The sequence below is a fragment of the Myiozetetes cayanensis genome, unplaced genomic scaffold, assembly GCF_022539395.1.
Source record: "Myiozetetes cayanensis isolate MyiCay16 unplaced genomic scaffold, myiCay2020 scf5-8, whole genome shotgun sequence".
Lineage (NCBI taxonomy): Eukaryota > Metazoa > Chordata > Aves > Passeriformes > Tyrannidae > Myiozetetes > Myiozetetes cayanensis.
Genome location: NW_026087742.1, coordinates 42,317,866 through 42,343,682, shown reverse-complemented (window position 1 = coordinate 42,343,682; position 25,817 = coordinate 42,317,866). Strand labels below are relative to the sequence as shown.

Genomic DNA, 25,817 nt, shown 5'->3' with positions numbered 1-25,817 from the left:
ATACATGCACAGCCTTACAAGGCTCAAGTCTGCAACCCGGAACAGCAGCACGCTTCATTAAACAGGCCTGTGGAAGAAACCTCCTGAGCTCAAAGCCAAGGGATTTGGTTTCCCTTACCAGTCTGCAATCTTCCATTTTCAAGAATGAATTTTAATCAGAAAGTTATTGAATAAATTCAATGGGGTAAGCACACTCTTCCTGAAACTGAAAGTTACTTATTTTATGACAGTCTTTACATAAAGTCTAGTATCAAGAATTTCTTCTTTTGGCCTTGGAAACAGTTAATTAAGTAACAATATTTGGGAGAGTAAAACACAAAGGGTGAAGCCTCACAGTTTATCGTCATTAAAATCATCCACTCTGCCACTAACAAATGCATTTAGGGCACAGGAGACGAAAAAAAATAGAAGTATTCTGTTTCAATAGAGTTTCTAAAATAGTTCTTTATTTTCTACTGAATTAAGAACAGCATAAGCAAAACTACGAGAGCACGTAACTGCAAACTTCAGGCACTACAAATCAGGACCATTACACAAGGGGACACGAAATATCTCCAGGTTCCTCTCCCCAACATCAGTATCACGGGAAGATTCTGCAAGGAGCCTCAAAAATGCAAAGTATATATTACATTTAAAATATAGACTTGTGGTACAATGCTTACAGTGCAGGATCTTCTGAATGGCCACCCCGTCATCTTAAGTCTGAGTCATGACTCTATAAACACACTTATTTAATATCTCCCAGGAAGGTACAAAACTACTGCATCTTGCAGTATCAGACCCATGAAGACAGTCTCAGTTTGTTTGCTACTAATACTGCCCAAATAAAATGAAATTTAAAAAAAAAAAAAAAACACTTCTTGCCATCTTATCATATTGACTATCTGACATTCACAGCATATCTTATGCTGTGGGAAAGAGAGGTAAGAAATAAGGCTGCTATTCATTTTTCCTTCAGTACCAATGGGCATGTGTCTGAACCTGAGTTAGTATAAAGAGGTTGTTAAGAAGTGAGATGAATCCCTCTCTGCCACTGTTTTCCTCTTAACAACAGTGCATTTTCAGTTAAAAACTTGAAAAATGGAGTGCAAAAACATGTTCTGAATGTTTGTTCACTTCTCCCTTTGTTGGTGTTTATAACATTTTTCACATTTCAAAGGAGCTCAAATCTGTGCCTCTCACTGGGCTGTCATTAAATAGCCATTAATGCAGATTCTTTTTACATCATCTTGATCAGTGTCACTGTCCTTTCCTTGTACTCAACTATTAAAATTTCCTTTGTTTCCAAAACTTCAATAAGCATTAAGTACACCACATTTATACCTCAGATTTTTATTCATTTTTATCCATCTGATTTTCAATTTTTCCACATTTGCAGAGGAAGGAGAGGATAACAAAATGTGAAACTCATGAAGAAAACCTAATTATAGTGCAGATGCTTTTCAAGTCGCCACAACCCTTAAGGCACTGCAACACACAACTCATCTTATCCAAGCATCTCATGAATGCACCAAAACATTTTTCTGATCATAAAGAAAACTGTGATCATTTAAATAACATTCACAAATGGATTTAAAAGCAATGGCCTGTGGATACTTTCCAAATACTTTTGTTCTTCATCAGAAACAATTTCACAAGGAAAGTTCATAGTAAGCTTACAGGCCACATTCACCAAAAAAAATAACCCTATTTTGTGCAAGTTTCAATTTTAAGATGTTCCCTTTTTTGACTCAGAGATTTCTAATCTTCAAGATTATACTGAAGAAACCATAAGAGAGGGATTATCAACTGAAAATTACCTATAAAATTACAAGCTTTATAAAAACACTGCTTTTTCTACATCCACTCCCAACCTAAATTACAATCTGAACCCATGTGCAAGATATAAAGAAGTTGGACAAAATAACATCTGCTTTTGTAGCATTCTGTAAATTATTTTGTTACTCTAAGTCACCACTTTAAAGTCAATGTAGAGACTTCAGGTATTAGCACACACTTCCAGCTTCAAGGGACTTTTTGATTACTGATCTAGCTAACCATGTACCAGACTTCTACATTTGGTCAGAACAAAAACACATTTCTCTCTAGTGGTCTGCTAATCTACTTATCTAATAACATAAACAAATTTAAAAAAAACCAATTTAAAGTAAAAAAGAACAACTGCCAAATATACACACCAGGAAACTACACCAGCATCAGGAAAAAGAGTTGTAGGAGAATTCAGCAACTGAGGTGGGAAACTAAGTAACAGAGAGTTGTCACATCTGCTGTTAAAACATACTGCTGTAGATCTTTGTCCATTTGACATCTCCTTGCAGGAAGGAAATTTAAAGAAGATGGGAATAAAATAATTAACATTACTAAAGAAAGGACAGGTCAGACAACAGAGTTTGTGCTATGCCATGATGCATTTTGGCTCATGGTGTAGCATGGAGGATTTTAAAAGAAGGAATGACAGTCACAAGCGATGAATTTAAGACTTCATATATAACAGGACTGCTGAATGCCAGTGAGGGGATGTATAAGACGTTTGTGACTTTGAAAAGCTCCTCTTTCAATCACACAGAAGGGGCACTAAGACATCTTCACTTACAGAAAATCTGAAGTCATGAAAATAAAGTCTCCCAGTATTTTTGTTGCTCCCATATCCTTTGTTGGTAATACAATTAAATATTTGTCTTCTACATTTCACCCTCTCCCTCCAATGAAGTTAACAAATAGTTTACACCACTTGTCTCTCAGGCTTACTTATGTAACCAAACGTTTACAAACAATTCAGACAATGATCAGACATCTGATCAGGCTTCTGCAGTACAATCATGATACACAGACTGGGGTAGTGGTTCACATCACTGAGATCAAGTCAAAGAGTCAAACTCAACTAGTATCTGTTGCTGAGTGATTCTTATCTTTCAGGAAGGGAAGCCTTACGAGGTGGGAGAACTTTTAAATACCACTGGGAAGTCACTATGAAAGTGGCTCTGAGGCAGTTAAAATTTTCCCCCAGCACTCTTTTATTAATGAAGGACTAATGACTTGTCCCATCAACAATTCAATAAATTCCAAAAACATATTAGTGGAAAAACACTGGCTGAAATGGCTAAAATAATGTCTACGACTTCTGTATTATGCAACAGAACTCTTCCCTATAGTGTGAATTTTATTAATTACACATTTTCTAATAAGAAAAAAATAGACTAGTATCTGTTCCACCTAATAGCAACATAAATTCTTCCTGGATCACTGGAAGAAGGGATCTTCTAATCACTAGACCAGCTTAACATGACCCCAAAGAAAGGAGGTAGTACTTGTCTCTGTATGAATGAGACAAAAGAGCAGGGCTCAGCCTTATTTTCCCCAATTTACTATTACAGTTATTTCCTAAGCAGCAACAGCTGACTGTCAAGAATCCTAGACATAATGGATGACTACTATATGAAGTATTCCTCACCTCAAATTGTAAAGCCTCAAATAAGAAATCTGTGCATGCAATAGCTGACTGGCAGCCCTAAATATTAGACAATCATTTCAAAGGACCTCAATAAAAAGCCCTTTTTTTATTTATTATTTCCTTCTTTTTTTACATACTACCATTCATTTCTTTTATTTAATTACATAAAGGATAATAATTAGGTAGAGTGTGAAAAACACTCTTGCAGTAAGGTGAGCTACACAAAACTTGACATGTGACGCTTTCCATAATTACATTACCTGCCACTGATGTGGTCAGTCCTGTTCATTTTGCCTCACATTTGAAAAGATGCATTCTCTTTTTATATTATCTCCACAGATGAAACATTTTTTTGGATGCAAGTAAATATCTGATTAACATCATTTGTTCTCCCTGGCATTGTAACAATGAAGGTGTCTTAACAGACCAAGTGATGAAGTATTTTATCACTGAAGTCTGATGTCAAACATATGGTGTCACTCAAAGTTTATGAACTTGGTAGTGAATAACAGGTTGATTGCAAAGTCATAGAATCACTCTCTCCTTCCTTATTTATTAAGCTGCATTCTTGAAATCTGACAGCATTACTTTCTGTAAACTTGACTATGATTTCACCTCTAGCACAGGAAACATGATTTCTTTGCACCTACTTTCAAATGCAACACATTGCTAAAGAAGAGGTGAGATTTTTTTTTTCCATTTGTCAAAGGACTGTAACAGGACTACAGGAGAAGATTTTCAAATTAAACATGTTAAGTATACTTTGACTTTAGCTGGAATATGTCAATGCCAAAAGGCAATTTGAAGCCTTCAGAAATCCCTTCCAAATTCTTTTCTTCAAATACAAACCTTTACAAACACTAGAAGATTTATCACTAACTACTAATAATCAACTCAAACTGGATAAAATCAGCATTTGCAGAGCAGGGCAATAAAACAATGCTTTTCAATGCTTTGGAAATTTGATGCTTTGAGTATAAATCAGGCCTTTAACTATGTGGCAGAAAATACAGTCCTGGGATCTCACATTTATCTGTTATCTGGAAAATTCCATACCCATCTCACATAGGGAACGACAGCTGTCTTCCATATGACAATTACACAGCAAGGTCAGAAAACTCTGCTTTGGTTCATAGCAAATAATGCAGAAAGAATTTTGAAAACGTATGATCTGCAACTTAAAGGGTTTTAAATGCCAGAGAGAAGCCAGACTGCAGATAATAATGTTTTCAAGTTACAGCTAAAATTATATGACATTATTTGAGTAATTCACTAAATAAATTCTGATAGCCCTATTAAAACCAATAAAAAAAAGTCAGTACTTTTGCCTAGCTGAAATGTAATAATGAATTTTGAGCAAGTGGTAGTCTGAAGACATTTCAGAGACATTCTTTCACTTTTGAGCATTTGTTAGAGCACATATGCCAAACAATACTTTCTTTTTGTGAAACAAATCCTTTCACTAAACACTGCTTTAAAAAAAAAAAGATACTCCTACTAAATTTTTAACAGATTTTAAAGTTTTATTTAAAACTCCACTAGTTGTTACCAACAACAATTATTGAATAAGGCTTTGTGCTATCCAGCTACTTACATCAAAACAGTCTTCCTGTGTCCAATATAATCCTGAAAAGATCTGAATTTAAATGAACTTGTACTACACTTATTTTACAATGTATTTAAGTATTTTTCCACAGTGAACAATCCACAACCCAGTATTTCTGCACTTCAGTAACTGAGGTAGAAATCAACTTACCCTGTGTTTTTCCTTCACTTTCTTCCTGTATTCTTCTTTGTCAAATTTGTCTTCTTCACGCAGTATCTCTTTTGCTTTATCTAAGTTGATACCAGTGGCATCATCTTCCTCATCTGCTTTTGCCAAACTGGATTTTTGCACAGGTGGCCACTGCTGCACTAACTGAATTAGACATATCAACAAGAAAATAGCGGTTAGAATCTTTTTTTTTTCCACATCACACTTTTGATGCCCTTAATATTGCAATACATTATTTTTCTAGACTAAATAAAAAGGCCATTTGCAAAAGAAAGAGATTAACAAAACTTTTGGACAACAGAAACTCAGATACCTTATTTAACATCACATTCAGTCCAAAATTAGTATTTGAAAATAGTGTCTCCACTAAATCACATTCCTGTTTAATATATTCACATTAACTTCTTCCCCTAATTTTCTTTCTTTGCTGAATGGAACAAATAATTTCTAATCCTGCTAGTTGCTCTGGGAGAAAAAATATGTTTTCTTTCAAGAAATGACTCTTCAAAATACATCAACAGAAAAGAACAGGAGTAAATCTAAACAGTACCTTCGATGTAAACAACAAATATTCCAACATATTAACTGAGACAAAAATGAGGTAAGCTTATATCACCATACACAAAAAAACCTCTGACTCCAGGTTCATGTTTTGCAGAAAGCAAGGAGAACAGGTATGGAGAGTTTTTTTGATTTTTGTATGAAAACTATATTGGAAATGTTCGATGGTTCATGCTGATTAAATGTTTGATGGATGATGTACTGAACACATCCAGCTTCCCTTAAATATCTGAAACTCTGAAGTTAAGACAAAGACTACATATTAAGCAAAATACCCCCATCTATCTTGTGACCTAATAGCTTATACCTTGAGCACACATTTTTGAGGGATAGTCTGTGCAAAATCATTCTTGCTTATGGATTAGTAAGGTAATAACTCTTAAAAAGAAACTGTGGCAGAAAATATAGGATTCCTTTCAGTACAAATGCAAAACCAAACACATTTAGGACTCCCTAATGCACACAGGGTGTTATTTACCAGGTACTGACAAACCCAACCTACTGTTTCCACTTCCTTTCACAAAACTGAGTTTGTGTAATTGTATTTTCTAGAAAGATATATTTCTTAAAGCATTTTTATTTTATGGAAGAGAAGTATATGGAATAGAACAGTAAAATTTCAAAGCACAGCTTTACACAGCTCAGAAAAAAAAAAAGGTAGAACAACATCATAGATGCCAAATTTTTGTTTCCTTTAATAAGTCAGCACAATAGATGTGCTGCTTTTCAAACTATAATCTTTGTGATAATTTTTCTTCCTCCATCCCTACTCCTCTTTGCTTCATTGCATAGATACATAAAACATTTGCATATGAATTTTAGGATGAGACAACAGCTTCTGAATATCTAAAAATATCTGAAATTATAATTTCCAGTCAACAGGGTAACCTCTAAAACCTTTAAAATTCTATCTAATGTCAGTAATTATGTATATGGCTACACTTCCTTCACCTGCAATATAAAATGCTTTATTTTATTTAGTCATAGAAGCAAGTTATATTCTTGTGAAGATGACCTCTCTTTCAGGTTATGACTTACTGAAATTATTCTAAAGTAGAATAAAAAAAAAAGAGAAATTATTTTTTATCTTAATGCTGGAAATAGAAAAACAACAAACACAGCATCTGAAGCTGTGAAATCAAATGTTAGAAAAGTTTATGGAGCGTGGATACTTGCTAGTGAGGTTATCGACACAAGGAAACCCTAGAGGGACTAGCAACCACAATAGTTCCTCTCAGGATCAAATCAATACATTTTTCCAGGGTCTATTAAAAGACCCAATTAAATAACTGGCAAATTTCCAGGCACCAGTAGGTCAAAATTTGGTACTTCCTTAGCCTTCCTAACAAAACCTTTAATCTAGAAATACTGAATGCTGGGAAAAAAAACCCAGGGACTTCTTTTAATTCCAGTACATTAAATGAAGACCTGGGGGAGTTTTAGCAAATAGCTACAGGAAAATTGTTTTACATTTCTGTAAGGAGAAAAACAGCTCTTGGTTCCACCTGAAATTGAAGATAATCAGCAGAAAAGAGATACAGTTCTGTACATCCACTTTCAGCTCTCATACAAGTATCTTACACATACAAAGAGGAAAAGAGGTCAGTGCTCAAAATTCCTCTTTCTCCTGAAGGAACTGAATTCTAAATGGAAGCTGAAAACTTCTGCAAAATTTAAGCCAATTACGAAAAGCATGTATTTTTGAAAAGCTTATCTTTTTATACAGATACAAAGTATAGTTTTGACTTCACAGAAACTACAAATTCATTTCCCACCAAAATACAGGTATTTTTAATTGATCTTACCTCTCCATCTTCAGTAAAGACTATTTTTGTGTTAACTTTAAATTTCTTCTTCAAAATTTTTTTGGCTTCTTGGGTTTTAGTTGTTTTCTTCTTCATCTTTGATTTTGATGCAGTCTGTATAAAAGAAAATGAGATTTCTTATGGGTTTTTTCCTAGTCACAGGGTATACACTTCAAACCTCCTTAAAAGTAATTAGACGCATTAAAATGTAATTCCTAAAACACCATCAGCAAGATTAATACCCAGCAAAAATTAGCTTGCAGACCTTTTCATAAAAGTGTTTTAAGCAGGCCATATCATCAGAAACTCATTTACTCTGACAAAAATTCAGCATAACTTAAATCCTGCCAGCACCAGGACACCTGACTAGTGACATCTCACTAACCTTTTTGGGACAAGGACACTAGATTCACCAGTTTGTGCTACTAGTAAGCCTCACCGGACAAGAAATATAGTATAATTGACTTGAAGCTGTTTGCTACAACAGATCAGACGCCACTTTCATCTCACTTGTCATCATGTTCTCCCCAGGCACGGCAGTACACTAGCTTGAGTTATTTCTGCGTCAATGAAGGCCACAAGTGGCCATGCAAGAACATTCCTATTTCATAACTTTCATCCCTTACAGACCCATCAGGTTTAAGAACATCAGTGCCAGGAGATGTTTACCAAATTTAGCATTAAATAACATTTAAAATTCACAAAAGTTATAAGCAGCACAGAGAAAAGTTGTAGTGAAACGAAGTGGTCAAGACACCAGAGAAATTAATGAGTAAGTCCACAAAGATGTGGAATCCACATATAGCCAACACAGGTTTCACCGAGGCAACCATCTGGTGGCAACATCATGGAACTAAAGAATGTGGAGATTCCCAACCCCCAGCTCTTCTTCAGAGAACTCTCCTTTCAAGAACAAAGGCCGTACGTGTTCAGGACACAATACATATAGAGGATGTTTTAAGCGGTAACTGCTATTGCATAAAGTACTTTATAGCAAAAGGTAGTCCACAGGAATACGTGGAGACTCCATAGGAGAAGACTCACAACTCATTCATCATCCCATAAAGGCTGCAATCTCTCCACTACTCAGAAAAAAAGTGCCTGCAAAACAGTCACTAAGCTGTCTAAACTTCCAATAAATAACAGAAAGCAGTCAAAGGAATCAGAGGAAAAAAAGGAAAAACTGAACTTTTTTCTCAGTTTTTTTTATTTTGGTCATTTTAATCAGTTTCACGTTCTATAGCAAATCCACCATAAAAGAAAGCAAAAAAAACATAACTCAGAAAGTCACTGTCATCATGGTCAGCACACTAATGCACTGAAATATGAACTATAAAAGAGAAAAATTACAGTGCTCCTAACAGGAAAAATGGCTTGTGACAGCTACTGCGCTGTGTGATCAAGTAATGACCATATCTATTATAGAAAATAGTAACTGCAGTAGCACTTTTGTCATCAGTATTGTCAAACGATTTTTGTTGCACTGTGCAGCCACTACTAGTTAGGTACATCTATAACTGCTCAGAAGCTGCACTGCTCCCTCATGACTGCTGCTTATCCTACAAACACAAATTGTTTGAGAATCTGCATAAGCATAAAACCCTCACCTCAAAATATGGACTGCTTAGTAGAACAACAGGAATTGTCCAAAGGAAGAATTTAAAGAGAGGTGTACTTCAAAGTGATGCTACAGTATTATTCACTATCACAGCATGTTGTTTCACCAGTTGATTTTGGTTTTTTGGTTTTTTAACATTCTTTAATTTCTGTACTGCTAGTAGTATTGGTACCAGCATAACATGTTAATGTAAAAATAAAAGACTCTAAGTTTCAAATTAATACACTTGTATTTTGCAAAATTATATTTAGTTGTAAATTTCAGCTGTTTATACTTCTTGTGTTAAAGAAGGTTTTCCTAGCTAAGGAGCTCAAATATCCAATGAGCTGTCTTTGCATGCACACATAAGCAAAATTTCCAGTTGTACCTTGTTTCCCCGCCCTCCTCTGAATTTGATGCTGCGAAGTTGCATGGGAAAAAATGGAATAGGACAAAGAAGAGAAACAAGAGGACAAGAAGGGACAAATGGGAAACTAAATTCCCTTACTATACACCTAAAAAGCAGTGTAAGATCAGTGTGTGAATTTGGCAGATTTATAATATGCAGCATTAAAGAAAGGTAAGGAATTAGAATTTTAAAAAACCTACAGCGAATACAAAAATTGCAGCATGAGAATAAAAAATTACACACTCCCTAGATAATTACACTGTGTTTTTTATTAGGACACTTTCAGTGATTTACTAAACTGAGCAGACTTCAAAGACGACTTTCAAGGCTCCTTCAGTTTCAGATACTGTCTCCTGACTGACTGCCATAAATGGGTTCATATATCCAAACATTTTCATCACAGATGTAGGCACAACTTGTCCAAACTACGTGGCTTCATTGTTCAGCAGCAGAAGTGGTACAGCCCAGAAGGGACCTTCAGTGCGTTAGGGCAGTGGTTCCTGACATGACCTCCCTGTCCCAAGACGGAAGATACATTATCTAGGGTAAGAGTAGGGCAAGTCAGCCACAGAGTGTATAAGCTCCTGGGAGTACCGCGGGGTCTCATAAATGTTGATTTGGTTCTCTCCTGGGGACCTCTCTCATGTTTTTCTGGCATCCCTATATAATCCTAATGTTTCTCTCTTCTGTCACCTCTCTCCCTCCATATGTCCTCCATTACCCTGTGACCCCCTCACCCAAATTTCTAACACCACTGCCTGTCTTCGCTTTGACCCCAAAACTGAACAGCTACACTGAAACATCAATTTCCCATCTAGCAGGAGTCTGATTCATCCATTATAAGAAGTGCAGCACCATTGGATATCAGACCTCAGGCTTCCCCTGGTTCCCTGTGTTTTCGAGCCATTTTGCTTATTCATTTCCCATTTACATCTTTTGTAACAGAAGATACTTGACAATTGACAAGCAGCAGGTTGACATTCTCCACGGCTTTCTCTCTTTTCTTCACAATGAGTTCACCATAGCAGCAGGCACCACCAGCTGCTGGAGGCTGCCAAAAGATCCCCTCCACCTGTTTACCTCAGGTATTGCAAAGAATACAACTGTGGCAGGAGCAATGATTCCTCTCTGCTCAGTTAACAGCTGGAATCTGGGGATCACAGGCTTTGCAGGACAAAGTACTATCACATAAGCAGCCATAAGTGAATGGAGCGTTTCTGGTGAGAGCCAGACCTTCCCCCTAATGCCAGAGCAAGCCATGGGCCTGGGCACTTTAAAGTGAGCTAAGAGGGCATAGCAGCTGTCCACACAGAGCGGCTCATTCCAAATCTTGCTCAACTACTATCTACCACAGTAAATCCATTTCTAAAGATGAATTATTCCATCAAATAAGCCATCGATCCAAATTAAATAGCATGCATGATTTAGGCACAGGTTTTCATGTTGCTGTTAAGGTATTAAAGGGATTCTGCATTTGAACTCCAGTTGGTAACACCAGTTCAAGCACCAGCCAGTGCACACACAGCTCCCTGTCAGTTACCTGCTGCTCACCACTGCAAACACTCTGCCCTGTGACCAATAAACAGGCCCTCACATCTCATCTTTTCTTCTATACAGATGTGGCAATAGTTAAACTGATCAAACAAGACGAGAGCAATAACCAAACTCTTTAAAATGGTATATAACAGTTAAGCATTGGAAGTTGAGAGTCACTAAAGTTTATAAAAATTGCATAAAACATAGGCTCAGCTGCAGGGTTGGGGGATTTTCTACTGTTACTAATCAAAAGCCTAAATTTCTTTTTCCTTTTGTACATGCCAGATGGCTTGCTGGATTATTTAATGAGTAACAATAAAAACTAGCTCTTAGAAGCAAAGAAAATCCAAACATTTTGATATAGAATCAGTAACAATACAGCTAATATGCATGTTCTTTTCTGTTTTTCTCAAGAAGGAGCAGGCTTTTGTTTTCTGGCTTAAAACATCTGATATTCTTAAGCTGAATCAATGACAAAGGTTTTCTAAATGAAGATACAAGTTTGAGACATAAGATTTACTATTTTTCAGTTATTATATGTTTCTGAAATGACACCAATAGAAACATGAATGTTAGCAAATTCTGCTATTCTAATATGGAATAATTTTCTTATTAATACAATTTTAAAGTCATTAGATAAGACTTGAATATGTAACCCTCAGTAACCCAGGATCAAAGCACTTACAGTCTCTTACCATAACGAAGACAAAACATTTGATTTGACCTTTGGAGGTTACAAATCATCAGTGCAAAGTTACGTTGTTTCTGACTATAATTTCCTTTTTAATTTCAACTCAACACACCCTTGAAAACAAGCACAAGTATACTCTCTACAGAAGTTGCCTGAAGACAGGGCTACATTATTGTGGCAGGGTAAAATATCTGTAGAAAAAAAGTTAGAATTAATTTTCCAGTCCTGTTAGCTAAAACAAGCATTACTGCATTTCTAACAGTTTTGTGGGCTTTTTTTGTCCCTCCTGCTTATATCCTACAATTCCTAGGAAGAACGGTTCTGTACCTGAATGTATTTTCCAGTCTCTCCCAATGTTATTACATTACTTTACCAAGAATTCAACAGCAACCGCCTCTGAGAAACAAAAATCGATGTGGGACTCAATTTCACAGACTTGTTTTGTATTTCCTCAAGAAACTGCCCACAACAGAAGCAAGTATTATCACATTTGCACTACCACCAAGCATGTTGAACCCCTGTTAAGTTACCGAGTTCAGACTCAGATGTCATTCCCCACAGAAGACACAAGCTTGCAGATTGAAGCTACCAAACCTTAGACAAAGAGAAGGGTTATCTTCCTCTTCATGCCATGGAAAGCACACACAGAGATGGCTTTCATCTGGTAGGCACCTTTCAGAATAAAGGTCATAGGAACATTCAGAATCCTAAGCATCTTCCAACCATTAAGCAGCCTACCCATAAAGCATTACCTCTCAATCCTTTAGACCTCCCAAACTCAGACCACGACGCTTTGATTACCTATAACGGAGATACATTTAGAGGAGAGGGAAGTGTTCACTCCTCCTGACAAATATCTAACCAGAGAAGAAGCAGTGAGTTACAAACTTCACCCCTTATACATAATGATTAAGGACAGGGCGGAAAGCATCAGGAGAAGTAAAATAGCCAGACTTTGAAGTCCTGTCCATATTACTTCAAGCACCTACACAACTCTAAACATCAACAAGCTTCCTCTTGATAATACAATTTGACTCCAGCAGCCATCTGTATTCCTGTTGAGTATAAAAGGACCAGAGAGGCAAAAATCCTAGGATGAGGCATGACCACAAGGAGATGCATGGATGCTGTTTTTCTCATGATTTGTGATAGCTAGGTGGTCTCTATTTTAACTTCCAGTCTGCCTGTCTGCAGTGGCAGCTATTTCTGTCCTTCCTCATTTCTGCTGACTGCTTATGAGTCATGGGTTGCTTTGCACTGTCGAGAACTTCAGAACAACACAGAGCCACTGAGTAGCAGCAGGGCAAAGCTGCTTTCACTAAAGAACTCCCCTGAGCTTTCCAAGGAAAACAAGTTTCTTTTCTTAGCATGTGGTGTTGTTTTACTTCTCATGTAATACAAGTTGGGCTAATTTTACTTTGGTGAAGTATTCTAAGATTTTACTTTTAAATTAAATGTTAATTAGGAAGCTTAAATTCATAGACATTATCCCATCAACTTGCATAGCATCTGTACACCTCACTGAGGACAGCTTTTACCATGACAGTTGTGCCATTCAGATCAAAGAGCGAGGCACGGATACAACTCTCAATTACAACTTAAAAATCATAACCATTTAAACAATGCTACAGACAAGGCATTTTCCACATCAACTATTTTCACAGGACGCTGGGGATTCCACCAGTTTTCCATCTGCACTTCCAACCATGAATTTAGGAGATAGGATTTTTTTTATTCCACACATCCCCATGCCTCCCCATTCATTTTAGGATGTTTACTTCTGCTTTAACTATTTCCTCTTGTTTCTTTACAGGCACTTTAGAAATGCCTGGGTACCGTTCCTACTCCTGTAGGACTATTCCTGTATCCCCACAGCAGCATTTAATAGTTACAAATTTAAACCCAATCCTGAATATATTTTTTTTTAAAAAGTGCTTTTATTCATACAACCATGAGAAAACTTTCATGCTTTCATTTTCTATATTGAATAATAGAATGTTAATATTTTACCCTAATATAAAATCCCAGAACACAAGGAGGAACCATGAATGAGAGCACTGCACTATCAGTTTTTCATGCCTTTTTACTTCCCTATCTTTCCCTCTCCCTCTGCTTTCTCTTTTTTTAATTTTTATATTATGTATTTCCTACTCCTCCACAGGACAGGAAGATTTTAAATAATGTTTTGGTGAAGAGCTGAGCTCCCTCAGCCCACAAAACAATCACTTGATTCATAGACTATAAATTATCTAATTGTACACACAACTCTATTTGTATACGCCAACAAACAGTTTTTGTCATTCATCTGCAAAACCACTGCAGTTCATTTTCTAAATCTTTAAGTATAAGAATATAAGAAATAAGACAAAAAAACCAACCAAACCACACCAAAAAGCCCAAACCCTACATTTATTATAAGATCTAATATGAACAAACCAACTATTTAAGAATTTTCTGAGTTATAGTAATTAGACAATATCTCACTGTGAAAGATGACTAATTAATGCACTGCAATACAGAACTTTTCAGTATATTATTGCATTAGCCTGAAAATCTCCATTATCTGTGAGCATAAGCAGCAATGACAACCCTTTCTAAAGCATTAGCCCTTTAGCAACACAAGACCATGACTTCTCACACAGTTTATTTAAATGAAAGGTGTAGTAGAGAACAGTGACATATTCATATATTTCTAGGATAAAAGTAAATTAAGTTATAATTGAGTATGCCTGACTAAATGAAGATAAAACATTCCAGAATACTGTAATTCAAAACCAAACAGATTAACATAGCTTTTGTTTATTCTTGTGGCCAGGGTTGGTAGAAAAATATTTTCCGAAAGAAACACGTACAAGCCAAGATATCCTAAAAAGTCAGACTGCCTCAGACTGTAAATATAAAAGAAGTAGATGATGATTAATACCACTAGTAACTGCAGTGCCAGATCAAGACATAAGATGCTTTCATTCTACTCCTCCCTTCCATTACAAGGTATGCACCATTACAACACAATTTTCCTTTGATAAAATCCAACAGAAACGCACAGTAAACAACAAATTCCCCAGCACTTCTACAGCTAAGAGAATTAGATGAACTGCTTGTTGTTATCCTAAGCTGAGGACTACATCTTAGTAAATGAACAAGTGTTCTTCATACAACATCAATTAACAAGCAAATGACATGATTTTGTTGACTGCTGTTTATCCCCCCAATTCCGGAGCTTCCATTTTTGTGAGCAAGAAAAGGCTACTACGAAGATGCTATTTCCAGCAAAACTTGGCAGATTAGAAGAGCATGAACATGCTTTTGATATTACTTAAAACATAGCCACCTTTTGTTTGTTACTTCCAAAAAAAACCCCCAAATCAATCCAAACCCAAACCCCATAACACATCAAGGTGTGGTTGAGGATCTAGGAAAACTTGTACCTGCTTTGCACCTTTTCTTCTATTATGAATCTCCAACAATGACAAAATTGAGATTTTTTCTTACTTTTCAAAAGGTGAAAGATTCTGCTTATTCAACCTCCACTAATATTTCACATGAAATAAGACCTACACTCACAATGGGAGTGAGGGGAGACAAGTAGGAAGTGGAGGGGAAGGAAGGGCTGCCCTTCCCTTAAGGATGAAAAGAACCCTTAAGTCCTTCAGGTGTGCTGAGAACGTGCTGTGTTCTGGACCTTATAATTTTTCAGTTTCCAGAACCACCAGAATTGCTTCTCCTCTCACAGGCTGCAGTTAATATCTTACTCTGAGACAGTTAAATAGAAATATTCAGAGAAACGTAATCACTGGATTATACAGTCAATGCTAAGCTGACATTTAATGAACTGACTAATTTGGCCTTTTTTAGTTAAATAAAGATCATTGTGTTTAATGTGACCGTATTTTATAGGAGTTAGGACACAGTTATTTTAAGGGAAAAAAAAGAATTTTGTGCATAATCATTAAGGCAGCCAAAGCTGAAATGAATGTCATAACACTGTTAAAACTATGGCTTAAAAATAGTCTGCAGAAGAATCTTAGATCAAAAGGTGAGATGACAAGATGAAACTTTCCATGCTGTTTTTCTTTAAGGTTGAATATATTTTACCATGTGTGAGCAGTGTGACCTTCCCTTTCTTGCTCAAAAGCCAGAGGCCTGGCCCCAGGAACACAACAGCAGCCAAGGTTGAAGCATCTCAAAACATTTTGTTCTCTATATTCTCCTGATCTGCCATCAGAAAGTAACAAAACCATTACTCTGCAAAGAGAAATCCATCTCCACTTTCTCTCCCCCTCTTTTTGCACAAGCTAAAATCACAACCTATGCCCATTTAATGACCACTCCACATCAATATTCTGCACAGGTTGTGACCAGAAATAGCAAAAACTGCAGATGATTTTTGGTCATTTGAGCAGTGTACATTTTTCAGCAGTAGATCAGTGTGAGAGCCATCACTGTCTTTAAGAGTTTTATCTGCTCTTCAGGTTAACACAGATGGCACATTCTCCTCCCTTCCCCCTTCAGAGGCCCTCCAATTCAGACATTAAACGATCAGGTAATCCCCATCACGGAATTCTGAAAATATTAACACATAAAATCTTCTATCAGTTGTGTGTGATTTTATTTTTTTTTTAATAAATATTTCTTACTGGAAGTAACAGATGATTTAGAAGTGAATATAGCAATATTTACAAAGAACAGTGAAGGGCAAGGAAATATGACCCAGGATACTCCAGACCATGACAGGTCCTCAGACTGAACTCAACAGGATGCAAAGCAGAAAAGCAAGTTGTAGAGGAATGATGGAGTACAAAAATGGAATGGAAATTGGAATAAGATATACCATATAGGACAAGGATGCCAACAGCACACTTGCAATAAAAATGTCTTCTTGACTCTTTAGACAAAGCCAATAAACCAGGACTAATTAATTTAAATTTCAGTGGAGCATTTAATGTAATCCATACTAAAAAGTATTAGTTGAAGTAAAAAAAAAAGGTCAAGGAGAGTTAAGAGAGGTCAAGGATTAGAACAGTTACAAGTGGTGACTACAATGATCTGTGTTGAAAGATAAATTACGGGGGCACTAGTGGTTCTCCTCAGTCAGGTCCACGATCTCTGCTCTGGCAGAAATGCTCCAATGGCACAAAGATGGGAGCTGTCCCCAGCTCAAGAGAATGAGCAATGGACTACTCAAAAGAATGAGAATTTGCCTTGAAAACAAGACAGATTAAGATGAAATTCAAGAGCAGAAAGTGTAAGAGCTATTCAGAATTTAAAATTTGAAACAACTGCTCAAACTGAAGCAAAAACAAGGAAAGGAACTGGGCACTTTCTGTCACAGGATGACTGTGAACTCCACTGCTCATGCTGCCACAGAAGACACAAATACACACCCCAAGACCTCTTTGGAAAGCCATTCCTAGTGAAGCCATCAAGGATTAATGCAACTGAAGAAGGCAGTGGTGTGATCTCACATGGTACCCTGGTGCATCCCTAGTTTTTCAGGCCAAGTCAAGGTGAGTTAATTTATAACAGTTGTTTTGAAAGTGGAACAAACATCTGTCATTCACAATACACAACGTCTTAAAGTTTATGGCAGGCAACTAATTGCACTCCAGTGCTGATCTCCTCCTGAGCTGCATTTACAACTTTGATACCAACTTTGGGAAGACTTATGTTCTGGTTATCATATCTAAGCCACAATACTCATATTTTAAAGATGATCCTTGGAAGAAAGTCAAGCTGAATTCAAATTAGTAATTATTTCTAGAGGAATACACTGGATTTAGAGACATTAAGAAATGAACATAATCTACTTGTTATAGTTATTTCATCATCATAAAGTAACTTTGTATACCATTATACACTCTTTTACTCCCTTTAAATTTAACTATACTAGTTTTGAATAAATGTGGATTTTGTATTCTGCACAGACAGAAAAGTTAGTCTAGATACCATGTGAACAAATGTCTTGTTAGCTATTCATCAAAATATACAGCTTAGACCTGGACCTCTCTTTTGCTTACTGAAAATCCTTAAAAAAATAACAGTGAAGTTTCCCAAACCAGAGCTGAAGGGAATGCATCACTGATTTTACCAAAGAACACTCTGAGCCCACTAAAGGGAAGACAGGTGGCACTGATCAGTCATCCCCATCTCTCCCCCATCATAACACCAAGGCCAACACTGGAGCCAAGGCACGAGCAAGGCAATGAGCGGCACTGTGCTTTGAGCTCTAAGTGTCAGACCATTCACAAGACACAGTTCAGCAATCGGTGATGGAAGATTCTTCCGCCATCCAAAGAGATGTCTCTAGTCTTCCCACTGGGAGCACAGTGCATTTTAGGGAACTCCGTCATAGGACACACCGCTTACATAGGTCAATAGCTGGACCAACCCACTTTAAGTAATACAAACTAAACAACACATTCCCATTCCTGAAATGTTTTTTATGAGCACTGACAAATAAGCTGCAAGATGCTCATTTTCAGGCTCATTCTCATCCTTGTAACTCACAGGACATGGTCTCCTGAGAAATTTCCCTTCATTAAGAAACCCTCTGTTGACAGACACATCTTGGTTGGACTTCACTTTTCTACCACCAAAGAATTATTCCATTTGAGCCTTGACTAAGCTCTTGGGCACACACACACATTGCTACATTGCCTTAAGTGAAGAAGAAAGCTGGAGCCACCAGGCATAACAAAAAAAAAAAAAATAGCCTGAAGCTGGTAATAGAGTGTGGACACAGCAACTTATGCTAGCACAACTGGGCCACTGCAATACAATCACCCCAGTCTGCCCCGTGCTCATTCTCACTCCAGCAAGATGGAAAAACACACCTTGCTCAGCTGGAGCAACTTCACACGCACTACTTCAAGTAAACTGGTATAGAGAAAAATCAAGAGTTTAAAAAGTAAATTGAAATGGACGAGAGAAACAGAAATAAAAATAGGTTTAGGACTATGAATCTGTCATCAGTACTTAAAAAAAGGGGGGGGGGGTTGCTGACAGGTCTCCATTAAAAATAAATCTAGATAGATAGCTTAAGAAATAAGGGAAACACTCATCTCTTTCAAAAAACAATAGTTTCTGAAGCAGTTTCAGAGAATGCATGGGTCATGTATGGCAGATGACATTTGTTCAGTTAAGAATAATGTGTCAAAGTCAAGATTTCTAGGACTGTGAGAACTGTTTCCCATTTAGACTGAGAGTGTTTTCACACTGTGCCAGGAGCCACTTATTGATCACAGCTGGAAGAAACCCAAATACCACTTCACTTACCCAAAAAGTGCACGATTCCAGAATGCCAAGGCAGCTGGAGAGAGTTTTAACAGCATAGCAGAAGTTAGGAAAAAACAAGAAAATCAAGGACAATAGCAGATCGACTGCCAGTGTGGAAAATGGATTTTAAAAATGTGCATCCACATTGACACATCTTATTCAAGACTGAACAAAAACCTCATCTTAAAACTTTTCAGCAACAAAAAAGATTCTACATAACAAACTCTTGACTAGGAAGACATCCATGTTCTCTGCATTGCTATTGATCTTTTTCTATTCAAAACAGTAATCCAATATGGAACCAAATATAGAAATAAAAGTAATTTAGATCCCTCTTCTCCAGAGCAAGTGTTTTGTCAGCTTCTGTAACTCTGATAATGCAATAGGATACAGTTGTTACAAACAGACCTGTTTACAAAAACAGGCAAATTTACCTTCTGCACAAGCCACACAATTTAAAACCAAAAAGTATATTACTTTGAGATCATGCTTACAGAATTTCACGCATAGATTTATTTCCAAGATGATGACATAGACTTATTTCCAAGATGATGACAGTTCATATATAATTGGAAGAAAACTCATTGAAGTAATTTTTCCTACTGAATCTACAGAAACCAACGTTATGCCATTGTATTGCTGCATAGATATTGCTTTGATTTTTCCCAAAAGAGAGAAGAAACTATGACTTACTCCTACTCTGGTAGGGGAAAAAAGCCTGAAATGCTTTCACAAGCATTTTTTACAGTGCTTCCATGCTTGAACAATACAGCTTTTTATGGTGCAGTAACTTTTTATCATGCATTCAATAGATTTTATTCCTATAGCCATTTACAGAAATGTGGGTAAGATTCTTTTTATCTCTCTTTTTCAACTGCTCTGAGGAAAAACATAAAAAAGCGTATCCAAATTTAGGCTAACACAGACAGGTAGAGTTTGAGAGACCTTATGGATAAAATGTCTTCCATTTCAGTCTAGTGTGGATCTCTTACACTTTGTCTTGCATGAAACTTTTCTCAAAGTAAGGATATTTGACTGATTTGTTTATAAATGAAAAAAGCTGCTCATGGTCTTCAGCAGTCAATAATCAGGAGAAGACAAGAAGCACGATAAGAAGTTCACACTACATTGAACCAGCCAGCTTCTTCCAAGGACATAACCATAATACTTTTTCTATCCCTTTAGCAGCTGGCAGAAGATAACTGCCATAATTTATTATCTTATTTATCTACTTTGCTGCTTAGAACATCAGTAGGTTCCAGTATTTAGTACAGCTACGGGAAAACTAATGAGGCAGCCATGGGCCATCAGTGCAGAAAGATCGATATTTTAGCTAGGATAAAACCTGGAATGTTCAGTAATCAAAACTACAGATTACACAGAGCCAGTCCAACAGTAAGTATTTTTTTCTTAATAGATTTTATAGCTACATTTAATACAAGTTCATGCAAAACAGATTATTAACATTAGAATCCGTGTGCTCAGTTATTTACACTGCTTTAATAAAATTTGTCTTTTGACGAGTTCCATTCTCACTGCTTAAAATAAAATACATGCAATGAAAAAGTCATACGTTTATTTTTTAAAAAAATCACCCAGTAGATCAAATTTAAAAAAAAAAAAAAAAAGGAAGTAGTTCTCTTCCTCTAGGGGAAAAAAAAAGTTAAAGTGGCAGCAGCTATTTCCCATTTAAAAAATTTTGACATTGAATATTCAAATTGAAAATACAAGCAGACTTCCCACAGCACAAATAAATTCCTTTTCCATGAACCTTTGCTTAGTCAGGTTTTACTTGTTCATAGTTTTATAGATTGCTAACTTTCAAGGACTATGGTTCAGACAGACTCAATTTTTTTTACCTTTTGAAATTTGGTGCTATTTAGTCCTTCACTTGCAAAACTGTAACATTTGGTTTTTCAAAGGAGCCACCATGAGTTTGTTTTCTGGGATGTGATTTACAAAAGTTACCATGAGTATGTCAAAATTCTGGAAAGTTAGAATGCTTCTCAACCACTTGGATGGTTTGACAGGTAATTTTAAAGGGAATCAGACACGAGACTCCTTTTGAACCTTCCAAAAATCTTATCTGGAAAACTATGGCATTTCTAGAAAGATAGGAAATAGAGGGAAATAAAATGAATGTAAAAGTGATATTCTTCTTTCAAAGATGAACTTGAAAAAAAAAACCTTCTTAGAATTTTAAGATATCCAACACAAAACAATTTTCATCATTACTACATTCCAGCTTCAGGGCACACTGCAGTTGCAGCCATAAAGAAGTCTTACTGACATAATCCAAGACAAAACCATAGCGGTAAGCAGGTTACTGACCTGCAGGAACCTACACGACAGTTGCGAATTCTGCCATCTGGATTATTATAAAGTCACATCAGTCCAAAATATTACCATGAGATTTCAGATCAGATCCCACAAAAAACTGCAATTGTGTCACTTCCACATCCAAAGGGACAATGACTCATCCATCATTTTTGCCAAAGCTTTTCTGTAGCAGAGGTTTAACAACTATGCAGCAAACTGCTTCGTTAGTGGGTTGGTCCATTCACTCTAAATAACCCAGCAGACAGTCACTGTTCAATGTTTTCAGCTGCAAATAACCCATTTTTACTTAGAAGATGCAGGCACAATTTGTAACACAGTACAAATATCAACTGTGCACTAGGTAAATAAATCATACAGATTTATTTTTTCCTTCCAAGCATTCTATGGAGCAAGTAGCAGGAATTCTGCAGAGAGCAGGACTGTATTTTAGATTTAGCACTTTTCTTACCTGAAGTGTAGAATATAAGAAACTGGCAAACAGAGCAGGCACAAAGCAAACAGGAAGAGCAGTGAAGCACACAAGGAAGCAAAGGAAAACTATTCTCTCCTTACTACCTCTGCAAATAAAGAGGGTGATTTTGAGCAGGGGGTAAAATAACAGGGGCTTTGAATCAACTCCTGAAATCACAGAATCCTAGAATCATAGAATAGTTTCAGTTGGAAGTGACCTTAAAAGGCCACCTGCAATGAGCAGAGACACTTTCCACTACATCGGGTTGCTCAGAGCCCCATCCAACCTGATCTTGAAAGCTTCCAAGAATGGTTCCTCTACCACCTCTCTGGGCAACCCACCTGAGTGTTTTACCACATTCTCTGTAACCCTCTTCTTTGTATCTAATCTAAAGCATTACCTCCCTTCTCCACTATAGGAGTAAGCTTGGATGACTGGTCTACTCCAAAGAAATTTGAGATTATCCTTACGGTCTGTTTTACCCACCCTTCAAGATGTACTCTATCAATTTTCACTTGAACTCCCCCAAAATGCAACAGGTTCCTTTCTCTTCCCTAGAATTCTTCATACTTTTACATGCCCTCTGCTAGTGCATCTCCACCACAAAAATGTGTTGTGGTACTGTACCACAATACCAGTTGTATTTCAAATGACACAACTTACCAGCATCAGTCTTTCCACACAAGTATCTTAAATCCTTGCTATTTTTCCACCTTTCAGACTCTCTCCACACTAAGCTTGCCCTCATAAGGAGATGTACCTCACTAATCTATTTCCATTTGTCGTGGTTTTGCCCTGGCTCAATTTACTTTTATACCCCCCATACAATTACTATCAGTTGAGAGAAGGTTTATGCAGACAAAAAGAGACTGAATTGAAAAAAAAAGTATGAGTATTTATTATTAACAAACTAAAACTAAAGAATTATATTAACAATAATTTTACTTAAGTAAAAGGTATTATGTATTTACAGAAGATACTTCTCCCCCCACCTCCCTTTATATCAGTCCAAGGAGGAGAAGCAGTCCTTTTCTGTTCTCAGAATTCCAGTTCTCTTTCTCTCTCTCTCTGTAGCACTTTCGTCGCAGTTGGAACTTCTTTATCTCTCTCTGTGTTGGCCTCCAGGGCTGGGCTTACCCCCCTCCTGGGCTAAAACCGAAGGCTGAGGGTTACCCAGGTCCTGAAATGTTTCCTTCCATAGACTTGCAAGGGGACACTTGCTTACTATGGATCTTCTTCCACAGGGTTACAGGGGATAATGGTTTAAGAGTTCACCCCTGTTTCCCTATGGAGGTCCCTCCCCATGGGAGAACAGTCCTTGATTGACTTCTCGGCATGGGTCTAGTCTGGATCCCTTACTCGGATCCCAATATCCCACCTGAGCCATTTTCTGCTCCAGCGTAGGTTTCCTCATTCCCCTCAGGGTCATAAATCTTCAATATCCCTACCCGAACCGTCTTCTGTTCCAGCGTAGGTCCTCTCAGGGTCACAAATCTCCAGCACCAGCAGCATGGATCCCACACATGGATCCCAACATTCCTACCCGAACCGTTTCTCTGTTCCAGCGTAGGTCGTCATCCCCTTCAGGGTCATAAATCTTCAACAGGATTCTGCCTCATCTGAGCCGCTTTTACTCCAGCATGAGGCTTTCTCTCTGTTAAAGTCACAAATCTCTGGTGCATCCACAAGCTCCTCTGTGAGCCGCACGGGGGGTCTCTTCACCCCAACAAACTTCTACAGGTGGCAGGGTTTTATTTTTCAGTCTTTACCCTGCTGAAGGGAGGGAGAGCGAAAGGGAGAAAAAGCAGCTCTCCCCCCTTCGAACTTTTCTTCTCTCCCCTGCAACTGCCAGCTTTGACCTTGGAAGTCCTGTTATCTCATGGCTGGAATTCTTCTGCAGCGGTTTCTCGTCTAAGCAGTTCGTCTTTTAAACTTTTTTTTTTTCTTCACTCTCTCACAAGAGAGAAGGGAGGCTTCAGCGCTGCACCTGCCCCCCGCCCGGCCCAAGCCGGGGGAGGAGGGGGCCTTGGCCCTCCTCGGGCCCGCTACCCTTCTACATGGCTGCTGTTCTTAATTTCAACTGCGCAACAACCTTCTCTTCCGTTTTCTTAAAGATGTAATTAGCAAAGGCGTCACTGAACTTTTTGATTGGTTTTTTGTCCGGAAATCACCTGGACAAAACCATCCTCAGCCCCAGGGATGGGCTGGTGGGCAAAACCACGACACCATTCAATTCTTGTTGAGAAACTTTGTTTCAGCTTAAAGTGTCCCACATAAAAGACTCATATGATATTTTGACTTAAGAAATCTTAGAAGACAAAAGTTACACTAAGCTGCAAGAAACCAACACCAGTATTTATTATCTACCTTATACAACTTTCTGCATTACAGGTGCAGATGACAGAAAAGCTAGCAGGGATTGGATGTATTCATACACGTAATATTATGAATTATTTACCCGATGTGGTCTATATATCTGGTGTATAACCTATATACCAGATTATCCAGGACAGGACACTAGCAGAAGCTCCAGCAGTGCTCCAGACATGGCAAAACTTTTACATTAAACCCTGTTAAAGCCTCTCAGATGGGAATCCTACTACTGCAGGGTCCACAAAAGCCAAGGAAATCAGTAGGTAAGGTAACAGTTGTGTAAAAACAAGCTTCACCAGCCTTCCCAAACTATATATTAACAGTAGTTCCTTCAATCACCTTTCTCTTTAAAATGCATCTTCAGCATCCCGCTATATATCCAGTTGCATTAGCCACCACAGTTCAGTTTGACCCTAAATATAATATCAAACTGGCCAGCATGTTTCCAAATCTGAGAAGAAAAGGTTTTTTAGGAAACAGTGATATAACAGTCCCATTATTTAACTTTCCTGGTCTCTCTGAGATTGGGCAACTAAACATATTCCTTAGGTGAACTGAGTTGGCCTATCAGAGCTTAAAGGATGATTTGGGCAAAGAAAACCAAACACAGGACAGATTTAAAACAAATTCATGTGAATACACCGAGGCAAAACTTGGGAATGCCAAGAAGAGACAGAAGTGCTCTTGCTTACGTCCTTAGTACTTCTGCTCTGTATGAAATACTGTCAGCTTAGTAGTCAGAGCAAAAAAACCTAAAAACCATCAGTCTAAACAGTAATGCTGCAAAAATATACTTCATTGCAAGACTGGAACAAATATTACTGGATTATTATTATTCAAGATCATCATTCATTGATATTCCCTTACCAACTGTAATTCAAGTAAAGTCCCAGGCACTCACAAATATGGGTGCTGAACACAGATGAGACTGAGGAACAATTCTCTGTCACCATAATAAACTTTACCAATCAACACCGCTCAGGTATTGATGCACTGCTACATCCTTAAGGCAGAATGAGAAAACAGTGCAATACAATAAAAAATGATATTACAAAATTTCTCTCTGTACTTCGGCAGATGATAAACAGCAACTGCAGCTTATTACAACACTCATAATTGTCTCCATCACCTTGTGTTTCTCCATCTGTCTTTTGCGTCCACCTGTTTTCTCACCTTAAACTGGCAGATCTGTTACAACTTATATGTAGTGTGTTAAGTGCAATGAAGTCCCTGCCTTTAGAGATTTTATAATCTATGCTAAACAAAATATAAATCACATTAAATCAGGACTGCATGTAGACTATTTTAAAATGTGCATTATTATCATCCACAAATCATGTTATGCTTTCTTGATTTAGTTATTAAAGGAAATAGATTTTTAGTGCTCCCTTGCCTTCAAATTCAAGACTTTTACATCACATTGAAGAAGAAGTGTTAATATAAAGGATTCAAGATGGACACTCTATCCTTTTCATTATCTTGCCTCTCCACTTCCTCCAACACTACTTAGTCTTCAGTTTGCTTCAATCCATAAACCTCAAGGATTAGTGTTGG

General features: G+C 37.3%; 1 protein-coding gene across 1 annotated transcript in view; it reads right to left on the bottom strand.

Moving 5' to 3' along the window:
- The window catches only part of DDX10 (DEAD-box helicase 10), a 166,853-nt gene that overhangs the window by 60,284 nt on the left and 80,752 nt on the right, over positions 1 to 25,817 (bottom strand). Inside the window, exons 14-15 of the mRNA XM_050333395.1 lie at positions 7,592 to 7,705; positions 5,208 to 5,369 (exon numbers count right to left, since the gene is read on the bottom strand). Coding sequence (XP_050189352.1) covers positions 5,208 to 5,369; positions 7,592 to 7,705 — 276 coding nt within the window. The remainder of the gene's footprint in view (positions 1 to 5,207; positions 5,370 to 7,591; positions 7,706 to 25,817) is intronic.